The sequence below is a fragment of the Gopherus flavomarginatus genome, chromosome 5 (genome assembly GCF_025201925.1).
Source record: "Gopherus flavomarginatus isolate rGopFla2 chromosome 5, rGopFla2.mat.asm, whole genome shotgun sequence".
NCBI classification, from domain to species: Eukaryota; Metazoa; Chordata; order Testudines; family Testudinidae; genus Gopherus; species Gopherus flavomarginatus.
Genome location: NC_066621.1, coordinates 129,367,892 through 129,384,323, shown reverse-complemented (window position 1 = coordinate 129,384,323; position 16,432 = coordinate 129,367,892). Strand labels below are relative to the sequence as shown.

At 44.0% G+C, this 16,432-nt stretch overlaps 2 protein-coding genes across 3 annotated transcripts in view; one reads left to right on the top strand and one right to left on the bottom strand.

Moving 5' to 3' along the window:
- CCDC88C (coiled-coil domain containing 88C) overlaps positions 1–16,432 on the top strand; it is a 138,338-nt gene that overhangs the window by 71,811 nt on the left and 50,095 nt on the right. For both annotated transcript variants that reach the window (XM_050953170.1, XM_050953169.1), the window contains exons 5-10: positions 788–846; positions 2,668–2,751; positions 4,569–4,709; positions 5,560–5,744; positions 6,513–6,594; positions 7,054–7,212. In XM_050953170.1, the coding sequence (XP_050809127.1) occupies positions 788–846; positions 2,668–2,751; positions 4,569–4,709; positions 5,560–5,744; positions 6,513–6,594; positions 7,054–7,212 (710 nt within the window). The remainder of the gene's footprint in view (positions 1–787; positions 847–2,667; positions 2,752–4,568; positions 4,710–5,559; positions 5,745–6,512; positions 6,595–7,053; positions 7,213–16,432) is intronic.
- On the bottom strand, positions 11,932–14,105 carry LOC127051256 (uncharacterized). Its single transcript, XM_050953344.1, has 2 exons — positions 13,475–14,105; positions 11,932–12,510 (listed from the first exon to the last, which is right to left on the bottom strand). Exons 1-2 carry the CDS (start codon positions 14,049–14,051, stop codon positions 12,188–12,190), a joined length of 900 nt encoding a protein of 299 aa, XP_050809301.1. The 5' UTR covers positions 14,052–14,105; the 3' UTR covers positions 11,932–12,187.

Here is a 16,432-nt window from a genome sequence, read left to right as displayed (position 1 = left end):
TTTCTTTACTTCCCAATGAGGAGGTAATAGCCATATTTTAATTTTGCTGAGACAAGATCTGAACTTGGCAATAAGCCAGAGCAAATTCCCTTCCATAGCACTCTTTTTCTTCACCTAAGAATGAGAATGATACTTGCTGGGTTCTTGGTCACAGCAAGATTCCCTGCAATAGCATCCTGCTTATGCCCCTTCTCCCCACCAGATCCACGAGCATGTGGTGGCTGAATATTCTCCATTCTACACAGCCCATTTTTTTTCTCTTAGCACATGGAGCATTCACTTCAAAGTGTGTACACTTGGTTGCAAAACAGAGACAATGCTCCTTGCTGAATCATACCACTCTGATGGACAATGAATTTAAGTACGCACTAGTAGTCTTCAGCATTCTGATTTTAACTCTGGGGGAAGCTGTGTGGTGATTACTTTTAAAATGTGTAATGTGGGGTGTCAGAGGGGTTTCCTTTTAAAAACAATCCCTCCCCCACTCCTGCTTTGTATTTTTACTTCATCAGAATTAAGGGATCAAGCATGGTGCCTGTACAGGCAAATGCATAAGTGCTTTGATGGATCTGTTAATTGAATCTATAACAACCATTTTGCTACATTGAAATCATGTTAAACAGATCTAGATGTGTGTGTATATATGCAGGCACTCAGTTAAATCAAAGGGTATTACTCCAGTCCGACAGGGCTTTGCTGTACGTTTTGAGATAATCACTTTATGCAAGTATTTTTCATGACTCGTGTTGTGCATGTGGACTGATTTGCCTCTTTTCTTTCAATGTAGGTAAAAGTATGGATGAAATTAAGAAGATGCTGTTGTTGGTGTTGGGCTGTGCTGTACAGGTGAACATGCCTTATGGAATTACAAAATATTTTAATATGTCATTTGAATCTGATTTTGGTGCTGGAACTGGAAGTGCCAATCAATGATCCAGTCCCATTATGCTAAGTGCTGTACTGCCCCAGACAGTTTGTGGTCTAGAATTGTAAGACACAATAGATGGATGAAACAGAAAAACCAGGGGAAAGGAGATGGGAGAAAAATTAGCACATTTTGCATAATAAGCTATAGCCTCAACTTGCCACCTGCCTTGCCACTGTTTGAACCAGCGCTTTGATACATGCTGTCACAATTAGGCAATCCAAATCATTGGCACACAGTAATTCCTGCAGGAGAGAATGGGAGTGTGAACAATCTCCTTAGTCTAAGGATTGTTGTGGGAGAGAGGGAATTGGTTTGTTTTTGTTCTGGGGTTGGTGTTTTTTGTTGTTATAATATACAGGAATGTAGTGGAGTACATTAGTGCAAAGAGAATAGATAAGCCAACATCTAACCACTGTCTTCTAACGCATACTACTCAGCCGCACCCTTTTTTTTTTTAATATGTGTAGCTAGAAAGTCCTAAATAGGAACTCTGTATGATCACGTGAGGGTTTTTATGCTGTGTTGTTAAACCAAGTGGACAGCCGATACATATGGTAAATTCCCCTGAAATACATGACAGTTAACCAAATAAAGGAATCAGTGTCCTGCAAACCAAAGCTCTGTGTTTGGAATTCCACTGTAAACTGTTGTAACAGACAATAGGAATGTTGTGGGCCAGTCTTTGCTTATAATTGACCTTGTTTGTGTGTCTGTCTAATGTTCTTGTCATGCCTTAGGACACTCTCCCTGCCCAGCTATGTCAAGTCAATTATGTCAGAGCAGTGCTCTCTTCATGTGACTGTTCGGAACTTTATACTTACTAACACATGTTAACACAAAGAATAAAAGACCTGATTCGGCAAGGGGCTGAATAGTCTCAATTCCTGTTTAAAGACCTGAAGTGAATGGTTGTACTCAGAATTGGGCCAAATTCGGCACTGTGTATCATGGAATCAACAGAAAACGGACTGTGGAAATGTTCAACTTCTCTGTTACTTCTGTCTAGAGATTCTGCCAACTTGGAGTCCCAAATTTTCAGACTCTCATTGTGTGGAGTATTTTTTTGTTTTCTAAGATTTACAAAACTAATTTGATAAAAATAGAGTTGTGAAGCTATGGAGTTAAAATGTCGTTTATTTTTCATTAAATATTTTACATACAAAGCAAACATTTAATTAGTGCCCAAGAACCAAAAAATGAAGCTGAAATGAGCAGAAGCAAAAGCAAAACCAACTGATCTGTTGTCATTGCCCAAGATGAGCAAAATGCAAAAAGTAAACAAATGGTTTAAATGATGTAAAGTAAAGTTAGGGCCAGATCCTCAGCTGCTATATGTTGGTGTAGCTCCTTTGAGATCAGTGGAGCTTTGCTGATTTACGCCAGCTATGGATCCAATCCTTGATTTTTAGCTTGGGTGGGGGGAGGTTGGATTTTGTTTGGGTTTCTTTCTTACATTTAACTTAGCCTTAAGTTTAAAAATTTTGGCAGGACTCAGTCACCCTTACTCAGACCGCATGTTCATTGACTCGTCAGTTAGTTCAGTGACCTCAAGGAGCATTGGAATAGTGCAATAAAGCGCTAGTTACTCAGTGTGAGTAAGCGTGACAGAGTCTGGCCCTTGGTGTTGCAAGTGTCCTTTTAGCTGTGCAGAGATGTTCAAAAAAAATAACACCATGGTAGAGTTTTGATCCATAGCTGTTTTCAAGTGACATGTGTATTTATTTCCTGTTTGTTTACAGTGTGAAAGAAAGGAAGAGTTTATCGAAAGAATAAAACAACTGGATATTGAGACCCAGGCTGCAATTGTTTCACACATTCAGGAGGTAGGGTTCTCAGCACTTGAAGCTTGCTTTCTTTTTTTCTTCTCCTGATGGTTCAGTGGTATTGTTTACTTTGCTGTGTAGTAGCACAGGTTAACCTTTCATAGTGGCACTAGTGTGTTTGACACAAAGAAAGATATATTCCATGAATGTATGGATATATCTATTTTGGGGCTTGCATGTATGATTCCCAGCTTGCATAGACATACTCACGTTAAAACTAGTAGTATAACCCAGTTAGTCTGGGTAGCAGCTTGGGCTACCTGCCAAATATGTGCCCACCCGGATGCACTAGGTACATACTTGGGTGGCTAGCCCGAGCCACATTCCCTTGCTACTCCAGCTATGCTGCTGTTTTTAGCATGCTAGTTTGTGTAGTGCTAGCACAGGTATGTCTACATGAGCTGGGAATCACTGCTTCTCTCTAAGTATAATCAAATTAAAAGGTAAAATTACTAGGTGGTTAGGAAATTAACTGGGCTAACTACTTCTCAAAGAATGCCAGTGATAAATGTCAGAACTGCCAAACGTCAGCTCAGACGGAAAGTAGTTTTATAAAGATACACAGAAAGAGTTTCAGGTAAAATTTTCAGAAGTGCTTTAGTGATTTAGTCTTATTTTCAAAAGTCACTTAGGAGCTTAAGTCCCATTAGAAGGCAGTGAGACTCCCAAGTGCCTGTGGCACTTTTGAAATTGGGACTTGAGCACCTAAATCACATAAGTGCTTTTGAAAATATTATCGATGGTCCAAAATTTGATATCAGTCTTTTAAAAATGGTATAATTTGGTGACATATGTCGCCTGGATTCTAAATGCTTCGTTAAAAGAAAAAGATTTTTTGCTCAAACAACAACTATCATCCCACCTTCTGGGAGTTCAGGTGAAGCCTTCTGTAAATGCCCTCTACTGGACAGGCCTCAAGTACAAAATGCACGTTCTCTCAGGATGTGCTGGCTTCATCTGATGCAGAAGCGAAAAACCAACTAACTTAGGGGGGTTAGGGAACACATACTGTTAGAAGATGTTGACAATAACCTTTTAATATATTTTAGAACCTGCTTTCTAAAAGCAGATGCTACAGACTAGCAATTTCATTTAAAGACTAAGGAATGTAAAGAATATGGTTCTGGTAAAAGCAGAAACATGCATAGCTCTAAATGTGGACATAGGAACTTGAAAAGAACCTTTCCAGTCCAGTGCACTTTTCAGCAACATCATTTGGGGAAAAAAAAGCAATTTTTAGAGAATTATAGTTTAAAAAAAATTTTTTTTCTCCATACCAGATTAGATCACTGCCACATCTGATCTGTTAAGTCAGATACTCCCTGTGGCAGTGATCAAATACCAGAGCGTCAGGGGATGCACAAACCTTGTCACTCCCACAATAATCCATCTAGCTAATTGTGCAATATAGGGCCAATACCTTCCTGACTCTTGCAGAGACTAGCTCACTCGCATGAAGATTGAGAGTTGAGTACAGTACTCTTAGTGTTCTTGAGCACAAAATTATCCAGCCACTTTTTCTAAATCTAGCTATCTCGTGAAAACTAGAAGCTTTGTTACATGATGTTGCAGTTGAACTGAGCATTTCTGCACCATTTCCTGGCTATATTTGCTGAAAAGTGACATTTATGATTAGGTTTGCCCACTCATTAATTCTTGAAAATTGGTGACAATTGGAAGAGGAACTGTACTGATTCCAACAGCTGAGTTATATAAGTAGCAAACTTGAAAGAAAATCCTTGCACAGAATGAATCAATTCAACAAGCAACATTTGAAAATTAAAAAAACAAAAACTGTATTTTGTTCTTGTTTGCAGGTGACTCAGAACCAGGAGAATGTGTTTGACTTGCAGTGGCTAGAGCTGCCAGATATGGCCCCAGAAGAACTGGAGTCTCTCTCAAGGAATATGGTTTTCCATCTCAAGAGGCTTATTGATGAGAGAGACGAGTGCACAGAAGTATGAATGAGATGTCTGTTTCTCATACAGTTCATTTGAGGGATCAGACACAGGCTCTGCTTTTCTATTGTCTTTTGCTTCTGTACTGATAGCCTCTATGTTTCATTTAAGGTTCAGTGTCTTGTCACTCTATTAAATCTCTGAAAATTCTAGCATTCGTTAGAGTGATGTTTAATCATGCCTTGCTGCTATCATAAATTGTATACTCGAGCTACAGAGAATTGATCTGTGAAGGAGAAGTGTGTGCAGGAAACACAATATGCTTTCTTTTGTGAATTTGCCATAAAGTTTTTGTCTCTTATTCTCTTCTCTGAGTGGATACTTTTCTGTCCGTCCCACAATATCTGCCATTGTTGGTTCAAGAGCCTTCTCTCTAGCTTATGCCACCAGTGACATCTTTTCTCGTTATCTGTGACTCATCAGTTAAACTTATTTCAGATCTCTGCTAGAAACTTCTCTTCTCCCGACTGAGATCTCTTAACTTCCTCCTCCTCCTACTGTTATTGATTTGACTCTGATTGTATTCGTTAAACCTGTAAATTGCTGCAGTTTTTATAAAAACTCAAAGCAAAATAAAGTCCTTATCTAAAACACTAGGAAGTAATGTATTCCCGTGGTCAGCAAAGGACTGGGAATCAAAATTGTGTTCTGTTCCCAACTCTGTCGCTGATTTGAGTGTGTGACATTAGGTACATCACCTGAACCTTCTGTGCTTGAGTTTCCACATCTGTCAGGTAGGCTAATAATTACCCACCTTTGCAAAGTACTTTGAGATGCTTGAGTGAAAGGAGCTATAAGTGCAATGTATTGTTATTTCTTGTTAATGCCACTGGCCTCTCTCTTTTTCCAGCTGATTGTGGATCTCACTCAAGAGAGAGATTATCTGCAGTCTCAGCAACCACCAAGTCCTCTGAAAACATCTAGTCCAGACTCTTCACCAAACCTAGCCAGTCGTCTCTCCAGTGAGGACAAGCAGCACCTGTCTGTTGAGCTGGCAGACACACGAGCAAAACTGAGAAGGGTCCGACAGGAATTGTAAGTCACTAAACGCCTGGGCTGCTGAAGAAATGCTCTCTATTTCAGGTTCTTTGCTAACAGTGTCAAGTAAACGTGTATTAAGCCTGAGTTTGCAGCATCGGGTTGCCCATTGGCTTCAACTTGACTTGTCTTGGAGTTCTGCGTGCAGACTTGCTCTAGATTTGGGTCTTGTATGTTGGGGGTAGGCGGTTGCTCAAGGAAAGGATGCTCGCAATGTAGCTGGCTTCGCCTTCTCCCATCTCCCCTCTTTCTTGTCACCAATCTCAAACATCCATTAGTTTGTCTTTCCCTTCCCTCTTTTCTTGCCTTCCCACATCCCTCACACTTTCTTCCCCTTTTCCTTCTTTCCCTGCCCACCTCTATGCCATCCGTACGTTTTCAAAGATTGTTGATTCCAGTTGGTATTTCCCCTTCCCCACATGCATACATATTACCCTTGCTTGTTGGCAGTGATTGTTGGGAAGAACTGATTACAAATGGCTGTTAGCTGTGGCAGTAGGAATGGCAGGTGAAATGATGATTTAAAAAAGAGAGAGAGTCCCAAATTTCCTGTGTCTCAGGGCCCCACACGAAAACATCTGCAGCTATTGGTAACTTTGAAACTGGAGCAGCACCAAGAAAATCTAGACGGTCTTGTGTTCAGATATTCCTGGTTGACTCCTGTGACTAATACCCCCTGCATCTTGCCATGATGTTAATGCCATAAGTATTGTTCCAGGAACCCTTGTTATAGTTTCTTATTAAGTTTTCCCTAATCATTTTCAGGGAAGAAAAATCTGAGCAACTTGTGGACACTAAACATGAAGCAGAACAGCTTGTACAAGAGCTGCAGAAAATAAAACAGGAGGTAAGTGGAGCTTCTTCAGTTGTAACACTGCCGTGACACACAACACTTTAAAAATTGCTTTCAATAGTAAGATAAAAATTCTTCTCATGAAATTTGAATGGTGGAACCAAGTTACTGCAGCATGTTGGTCTGATTGTAACAGAGTAATGCAGTGACATACTGGTGAGAGCAGGTCTCATCTGCTCAGTTCACTGGCTTGTCCAATAACGCCTGGAGCATATACAGTGCTGATCATTGAAAACTGAAGAATCCCTGTAGGCTGAGTTACCACTCAATCCTGCAATGAGTTTGATGGCTAATTGAAGGCTTCCCCACACTTGCACCTTGGGGTCACTCCTGGCTTTCCATTCACTTCCTCTCATTTGGACTTGGGGGCAGGGAAAGGGGTATGTCATGAGTTTTTACCAGCATGGGGGGGGTTAATTTTATTTTTTTCCATTTGTCTGTCCGTTTTTCCAGAACATCCACCTGGCAACTGATGCACGCTCTGCCCGAGCATACAGAGATGAACTGGATTCACTGAGAGAGAGAGCAAACAGAGTCGAGAGACTCGAGATGGAACTGGTCCGGTGTAAAGAGAAACTGCATGATGTGGATTTCTACAAGGCTCGTATGGAGGCAAGTGAAGATCAGGAAAAAAATCTGCTGTGCAGGGCCCATTTTCCCCACTACTGCTTACGAGTTCATGCTTCATTTGTAATCACTCTAGCAGCACATTAAAGCAAACTGAAGTTCCAGAAAATACCTGATGGATGGGATTTTTGAAAGCACTCAGCAATGGCCTAGCTCTGCTCCCCCATTGGAGTCAACGGTAAAGCTCTCAACAGTGAGAGATGGGCTAGGCCAGTGCTGAAAAGCCCCCTCGTTATAGATCTATTGGGTCTCCATTATGTGGCTGACTGTAACAGCTCTGTTCTTTGACACTACGGGTCAAGCTGTCTTTGTGCCAGAGTTGATTCTTTGGCCAAAATTTTCCATTTGTGAGTACCCTGTGCTAATAATCTAAATAAGTGGCCTGATTTTTTCAGAGGTTCTTAGCATCTGCGGCTCCAATTGAAGTGGCTAGAAATTTTTAAGTATAGTTTCGGATGGCAAACTTTAGGAATTGAAATCTGCAAATGTTGGCCTTAGTAAATAACAGAGAAACTGCTCTGAAGTGGAGTGTTTGTACCTATAAGTTTATGCTATTAGTAATACCAATATCTTCTGCTTAGCCACTTAGGCCACTGCTCATCCTATTTCAAGTATCAGAGGGGTAGCCATGTTAGTCTGGATCTGTAAAAGCAGCAAAGAATCCTGTGGCACCTTATAGACTAACAGACGTTTTGGAGCATGAGCTTTCGTGGGTGAATACCCACTTCCTCAGATGCATGTAGTGGAAATTTCAAGGGGCAGGTATATATATGCTAGCAAGCAAGCTAGAGATAACGAGGTCAGTTCAATCAGGGAGGATGAGGCCCTGTTCTAGCAGTTGAGGTGTGAAAACCAAGAGAGGAGAAACTGGTTCTGTAGTTGGCGAGCCATTCACAGTCTTTGTTCAATCCTGAGCTGATGGTGTCAAATTTGCAGATGAACTGAAGCTCAGCAGTTTCTCTTTGAAGTCTGGTCCTGAAGTTTTTTTGCTGCAGGATGGCCACCTTAAGGTCTGCTATAGTGTGGCCAGGGAGGTTGAAGTGCTCTCCTACAGGTTTTTGTATATTGCCATTCCTAATGTCTGATTTGTGTCCATTTATCCTTTTCCGTAGAGACTGTCCAGTTTGGCCGATGTACATAGCAGAGGGGCATTGCTGGCATATGATGGCGTATATTACATTGGTAGATCTGCAGGTGAATGAACCAGTGATGGTTCATTCACCTGCACCTTTCACTCTCTTTCTAGGCCTCTTGGCTAATCTCATCTTTAACTCTTGAGATCCCCTACATTTCCCTGATACAGAGGGATACCTGCCACCCCATTTCATCTGACCCACAGTACAAGCACCTAATTCTACCCTTCTTGAGTTTTTCTATGGCTCATTCTTACTAATTCTTTTCCATCTAAAACTAATAGAGAGGGAGAGCTGAGGATTCTATGCTAGCAACATGGATGGACCTGTTTCTGGTAATGTGGGAAGATAGCAGTGACCTGTGGCAGGAAGGGTTTCCTCAGTACCAGGGCTGTCCTTAAGGGGGTGCGGGGTCTGGAGCAGAAGTGATGAATCCGTCACTTCCGGGACTGACCACACCAGCCAATTGGTCTGGCCCACGGGGCCCCCCAAAGCACGGGGCCTGGAACAGTCACCCCAATTCACAGTACCCAAGGGACGGCTCTGCTCAGTGAATTTGCATTAGCCCTGCTTGCTTCTGTTAGGGTTCATGCTGAAGAAAATTGATAGACTCAACGTGTGACTAAGATTGTGGGAAACAGCTGTCAACAAATTCTTCACTGAATCTACTGTATATGGGCTCCAGAACTGAATCAGACTAATACTGAAGTCCTCTACCTTGCAGCATCCAATTCACTTGTGTATTTTACTGTGTATGAAACCTTTATGGTAAGCAAAAACAGACAAAATTCTTCTGCTTGTCCTATGGATAAATATTTGGATAGCCAAAGCAATCATGCCACTAGCAATAAAGAGAATGCTTTGGGCTGGTTGAGTAATTCTTTGCCTTTCCAATGGAAGAATGTGGCACTTCAGCCAGTCAGATGCAATCAAAAGCCCGTCTGAGATTGATTCTGGAGGCTGAATCTTAGAATCATGTAATCCCAGTTCTGCTTACATTGAAGCCAGAGGAAATTTTGCAATTGACTTCAAGATTGGGCCCAAACTGTAAGTAGATGAAGCTCCTGGCTCTGAGATAATGGAGTGTCAGTGTCACTACAACATATGCCCATAACACTGCCTGCTGAAAACATGGTCTTTATGGTTTGCAAACCTCACCTTGTAAATACATTTTTCTCTTTGCCAACCTAGGGGGCCAGCTGTCCGCTGCATCTTATGAATAGGTCTACTAAGCCTGCTGAGTATCAAATGTATAAACTGCAAACAGAGGCAGGCTCCTCTCTGCTGGCAATTTCCAGTTTACTGGAATCTCTTACTGTAAGTCGTGTCTCTCTCCTACTCCTTCAAGCTGGCAAGTCAGTTTTGCATTAACCCTATCATGCACTCTAGATAGCAGAGCCATGTCTTGACATTTTCCCTTCAGCTCTGTGCTGCTGTACTTTAGTCTGCTGCCCAAAGCATTCAGAAGAGTTGGTTCTGGTAGCATGGGAGAGGCTAGTGCTTCCTCTTATCTTCATCTGAGACAAGAGGGCAGCCATTCTATTGTACTGCACTTGAGTTCTCAGAACTGTGGCTTGCCCCGGAGCCAGTGATACCCTCAAACTAACCACTTCTGTTTCCTATGTACTAAGTTAGCTTGATCCATAATGTAAAATTTACAGAGCTCTCCTTCATGTCTTTTCTTCCATCCCTTATGCAGTCTCCCACCTCTATCTCTTCTGTGTTGAGTGTCGAGGTTCTGCATCATAGGTGAGATTCTGTGCTGCATCTCTAAGGGTACGTCTACACTACGGGATTATTCTGATTTTACAGAAACTGGTTTTTTAAAACAGATTGTATAAAGTCGAGTGCACGCGGCCACAGTAAGCACATTAATTCGGCGGTGTGCGTCCATGTACTGACCCTAGTGTTAATTTCCGGAGCGTTGCACTGTGGGTAGCTATCCCATAGTTCCTGCAGTCTCCTCAGTCCCTTGGAATTCTGGGTTGAGATCCCAGTGCCTGATGGGGCAAAAAACATTGTTGCGGGTGGTTCTGGGTACAGCCTCACCCCTCCCTCCGTGAAAGCAGCGGACAACCGTTTCACGCCTTTTTTCCTGGGTGAACTGTGCAAACGCCATAGCACAGCAAGCATGGACCCTGCTCAGATCAAGACTGCAATCGTGGACGTTGTAAACACCTCGCGCATTCTCGTGCAGTCTATGCTGAACCAGGACCTGCAAAACCAGGTGAGGAGGAGGCAGCTATGGCAGCGCGGTGACGAGAGTGATGAGGACATGGACACAGAATTCTCTCAAACCGCTGGCCCCTACGCTTTGGAGATCCTGCTGGTAATGGGGCAGGTTCTAGCCATTGAACGTCGATTTTGGGCCCGGGAAACAAGCACAGACTGGTGGGACCGCATAGTGTTTCAGGTGTCGGACGATTCCCACTGGCTGCGAAACTTTCACATGCATAAGGGCACTTTCATGGAACTTTGTGACTTGCTTTCCCCTGCCCTGAAACGCCATAATACCAAGATGAGAGCAGCCCTCACAGTTGAGAAGCAAGTGGCAATAACCCTCTGGAAACTTGCAACGCCAGACAACTACCGGTCAGTCGAGAATCAATTTGGAGTGGGCAAATCTACTGTGGGGGCTGCTGTGATGCAAGTAGCCAAAGCAATCATTAAGCTGCTGCTACGAAAGATTGTGACTCTGGGAAATGTGCAGGTCATAGTGGATGGCTTTGCTGCAATGAGATTCCCTAACTGTGGTGGGGCGATAGATGGAACCCATATACCTATCTTGGCACCGGAGCACCAGGGCACCCAGTACATAAACCGCAAGGGGTACTTTTCAATGGTGTTGCAAGCACTGGTGGATCACAAGGGACGTTTCACCAACATCCATGTGGGATGGCCAGGAAGGGTTCATGACGCTCGCGTCTTCAGGAACACTGCTCTGTTTAAACGGCTCCAGCACGGGAATTACTTCCCAGACCAGAAACTAACAGTTGGGGATGTTGAAATGCCTGTAGTTATCCTGGGTGACCCAGCCTACCCCTTGATGCCATGGCTCATGAAGCCATACACAGGCAGCCTGGACAGTAGTCAGGAGTTGTTCAACCAGAGGCTGAGCAAGTGCAGAATGGTGGTAGAATGTGCATTTGGCTGTTAAAAGGCACGCTGGCGCACATTACTGACTCGCTCAGACCTCAGCCAAATCAATGTCCCAATTGTTATTGCTGCTTGCTGTGTGCTCCACAATCTGTGTGAGAGTAAGGGGGAGACCTTTATGGCAGGGTGGGAGGCTGATTATGCGCAGCCAGACAAAAGGGCTATTAGAAGAGCACACCAGGAAGCGGTGCGCATTAGAGAAGCTTTGAAAACGAGTTTCATCACGGGACAGGTTACGGTCTGACTGCTGTGTTTGTTTCCCCTTGATGAACGCCCCCCCCCCCTTGATTGACTCATTTCCTGTAAGCAACACACCTTCCTGCTTCGATTACAGCTTGCTTTCTAAGGAAATAAAGTCACTATCATTTAAAAATCATGTATTCTTTATTAAAAAGTCATTATAAAAAGAGGGAGAGAACTGACAAGGTATCCCGGGTGTTGTTTGGAAGGAGGATAGGAGGGAAGGAAAAGACCACTAAAAAAATTTCAAAGTAATGACAGCCTTTTGGTTGGGCTGTCCACAGGGGTGGAGTGGGCGGATGCACGAAGCCTTCCCCCACACGTTCTTACACATCTGGGTGAGGTGGATATGGAACATGGTGAGGGTGGTTGCACAGTGGCTGCAGTGGAACTCTGTCATCCTGCTGCTGTTCCTGAAGGTCCACCAGACGTCAGAGGATGTCAGTTTGATCACACAGCAGCCCCAGCGTTGCATCCTGCCACCGCTGATCTTCCTGCCTGCACCACTGATCTTCCTGGCACCACCTCTCATCTCGAGCGTCCCTTCTGTCCTCACTTTGGTCCCTCCTGTCCTCACATTCACTGGCATCTTTCCTGTAATTTGATACCACATCCTTCCACTCATTCAGATGAGCTCTTTCATTGCGGGTCACTTCCATGATTTCCGAGAACATTTCATCTTGCGTCTTTTTTTTCCGCTGCCTTATCTGAGATAGCCTTTGGGATGGAGTAGGGAGGCTTGAAAAATTTGCAGCTGCATGAGGGAGGGGAAAAAGGGAGAGAAGTATTTTAAAAGATACATTTTACGGAACAATGGTTATACTCTTTCACGGTGAACAACACTATTCATCTTACATAGCCCATGTGATTTCAGTACAACGTCGCATTTTGCATCTTAATATTGAGTGCCTGCGGCTCTGGTGTTAGAGATCTCACAGACACAGGTCCTGGCAGCAGAATTCAGCTTGCATGCGTCCATGGTAAGCCATTGTCTTTTGGCTTCTGCAGCCTTCATATACATAGTGCCCTCCTTTCCCAAATACCAAGCAAATCCTGTTCAGTGCTGCTTCTTTCCTGTTAACATGCAGCAGCAGAAACCACTCCCCCCCATCCAATTCTCTGGAGCGCTTTACCCCTCCCCCCCACCGCGTGGCTGGTATCATGGAAGATCACTGCTAGCCAAACGTGAAAAAGCTCAGCGCCAATCCCCACCCCCTGCCCCTGCTTGGCTACCTGCAAGGAAGGATTTCATTTAAGCAACAGGCAAATAGCCCAGTAGGAATGGCCATCTCCCCTTAATTAAATTCCTGAATTTCAACTAGGTTACCATGAACAATATCACTCTCCTGAGTATAACACAGCGAGATAAAGAATGGATGTTGCTTGAATGCCAGCAATCACCGGGACCATACGGAGCTAGGCTTTGTCATGCAATGATACCCGATTACTTGCTACATGCATGGCGTTGTCAAGTGTCCTACCATGGAGGACGGAATAAGGCTGCCCTGCCCAGAAACCTTCTGCAAAGGCTTTTGGAGTACTTCCAGGAGCACTTCATGGAGATGTCCCTGGAGGATTTCCGCTCTATCCCCAGACATGTTAACAGACTTTTCCAATAACTATACTGGCCGTGAATGCATCCAAAGTCCTCAGGGCAAATTAATCATTTAAAACGCTTGCTTTTAAACCATGTTTTATATTTACAAAGGTACACTCACCAGAGGTCACTTCCATGGCTTCATTGTCTGGGCCAGTGGCTTGGGAGGGCTGGGAGAGTAATTCTGTCTGGGTGAGAAAAAGCTCCTGGCTGTTGGGGAGAACGGAGTGCTGTGTGCTGTCTGCAAGCTCATCCTCCTCTTCCTCCTCCTCATCTTCCCCTTCCACAGAATCCTCAGGCATGACTGAGATTACCACCCTCACCTCAGAATCCACTGACAGGGGTGGGGTAGTGGTGGCGGACCCCCCTAGAATTGCATGCAGCTCAGCGTAGAAGCGGCATGTTTTCGGCCATGCCCCGGACCTTCCATTTGCTTCTTTGGTTTTTGGGTGGGCTTGTCTGAGCTCCTTAACTTTCACACGGCACTGTACTGAGTCCCTGGTGTGGCCTCTCTGCATCATGACCTTGGAAATTTTTTCAAATGTTTTTTCATTTCGTCTTTTGGAACGGAGTTCTGTTAGCACAGAATCCTCTCCCCATATAGCAATCAGATCCAGTACCACCCGTGCGGTCCATGCTGGAGCTCTTTTTCGATTCTCAGGAGACTGCATTGTTACCTGTGCTGATGAGCTCTGCATGGTCACCTGTGCTGGTGAGCGCTCCACGCTGGCCAAACAGGAAATGAAATTCAAAAGTTCCCGGGGCTTTTCATGTCTACCTGGCCAGTGCATCCGAGTTCAGATGGCTTTCCAGAGCAGTCACAATGGTGCACTGTGGGATACCGCCCGGAGGCCAATACTGTTGATTTGCGACCACACTAACCCTCATCCGACATGGCAATACCGATTTCAGCACTACTCCTCTCGTAAAGATCTCGTTGTGTGGATGGGTGCAGGGTTAAATCGGTTTAACGCTGCTTGTGTAGACTAGGCCTAAGAGCTGCAATCTGGAGGCATGGGGATGGAGCAAAGGTCATTTTACATCTTCTTGGCACCTTTCTAACTCTGTTTGCTCTAGGGGGTCAGTGTGTCCTCTGGCATAAGTTAGGAACTGCTTCAGCTGCCTTTGGGCTGCTCCACAATGTAAAATTGCCAGTATTTTGCATTCCAGCCACTCCTTGTCCTAAATACCCCAGCACATCCCACGATGTGGAAGGGCAGCATAAGTCTGTCTCCTCTGACCTTGTGCTGCCCCTGCTGGCTGCATTCAGGAAATTCCCCAGGGGGGATTCTGGCCCTTTTATGTTGCTGTACCAATGTAAAGAGGCTTCAGTGAAGCCAGAATCTGACAATATATATGTCCTTCAGCCAATGTTATCCCTCAGTTTCCCTTCCATTCCCCCTGCCCCCCGCCTCAAGCAACTGTCCTTCAAAGTGATGTGTAATGAATAGGACTTAATTCACAGCTGTGCCTACTCACATTCCTCTCACCCCGTTGAAAAATAGCTGGATTTACAGTTTCCTCAGAACCACTCCCAGTGTCGAAGCAGGGGTCTAGTTCTAGTCTCTCACTTGACAGTGAGAGATTCCACTAGGCTATAAAGCTGATCCAACTCCCCTGATACTTATTGGTAGCTTCCTAAGTTCAGAGGGTCTGAGACTATGAAACAAATTTCACATAGATGGGGCCATTTTAACTGCATACACTTCAGTGAAGAAACATATGATGGGCACTTAACAAGCCTCTAGTTCTGGTACTTGAAGTACAGCCATGAAAACATGCCCCTATTGAATGTCATCTCCAGGCAGTGGTCATGAAAGTGCCATATGGAGGGCAGACCATGTGAGGCAGTTTACAAGAGGTAAGAGAAGAGAAATTGGAGTAAGACTTTAAATAGCTCCTTAAACCACAGGCTAAAAGTCCCTAATGGCAGGAGGGAGATTAGAGAAGCTGCCTTAGAACAAGTGCAAAAGGAGCAAGCCTCATTGCAGGCAAGCGAGACTTGACATGTCTGAGCAGGTGACTGTTTTCCTTCCACGTCTTTCATGACAAGAAGAAATTAGCAAACACTGTTTTAATTTGATTATAGCTCTAAGAAAACACAATACAAATGCAGTCTATGGACCAGGGCACCCTGGGGGGAGGAGGGGGGCAAGTGGGGCAATTTGCCCCAGGCCCCGGGCCCTGCAGGGGCCCCCACAAGACTATGGTGTTCTATAATATTGCAACTTTTTTTTATGAAAGGGGCCCCCGAATTGCTTTGCCCAGGGCCCCCCGAATCCTCTGGGCAGCCCTGCTATGGACTTGCCTGCTGTGGTGGCTTAATGAGGTCATAGCTATCAATGTGCAGGGGCAGGCCTAACGCAGTGCTTCCTCTGAGGAGTTGGTTCCCTCCAATGTAAAAACCCTGCTGCAGCATTCCTCTCCATTGAGTCTAGTGCTGCTCCAGGAGATCAGATTCTTTTTGGAGACCAGAGAGTCTTACTTGCATTTTTTCCTCCCCCAACTGCAATAAGTTTCCCCACAGGATAATGGGAAGAAATTCCTGTGAACATTTAAAAAAAAAAAGGCATTTCTTTTACATTTTCATTTAGTTTGATGGATGCAAAATGCAATTATTCCAGGGCATTTGTTAACATTTTTGCAGCTCAGCAGGAGCAACTTCCATAGCATCAGGTGTGTGTGTGGGAGAGAGAACACGAACGAACTCTCCAGTTTCAATTGAATAGTAAACACTCTGGCCCCAATCCTGCAAATACTTATGCCAAGGTTTAATTTTAAGTGGTCTACTCATAGATGCAAGTGTTTGCAGGATCAGGGCCTGTGCTGTTAAGGCTGCAGACCAAATTCTGTGGTTTAATTCAGTGAGAGATTTATGAAGGCAAGATCAGAAATTGTTGGATATTTTATAGTCAGTTTTAAGGTAAATTTCCTCTAATTGATTTTGGAATCTCTTATAAGTAAATGTATTATAAATCGTAAAAGACCATAGATAACTATTCTGTGCTGTTGATTTAAAAGTGTCCCACGGCTATAAAACCATTTTGAGAGTTTTATTAATTTAAAAGGAAAAAATATC

Bases quoted from the DNA above. Each gene is read 5' to 3' on its own strand.
- LOC127051256 (XM_050953344.1), bottom strand. From the start codon at position 14,051: ATGCAGAGCTCATCAGCACAGGTAACAATGCAGTCTCCTGAGAATCGA. The intron at 12,511-13,474 runs GTGAGTGTACCT...TCCCTCATGCAG, and splicing joins AGCCATGGAAGTGACCTCTG to CTGCAAATTTTTCAAGCCTC.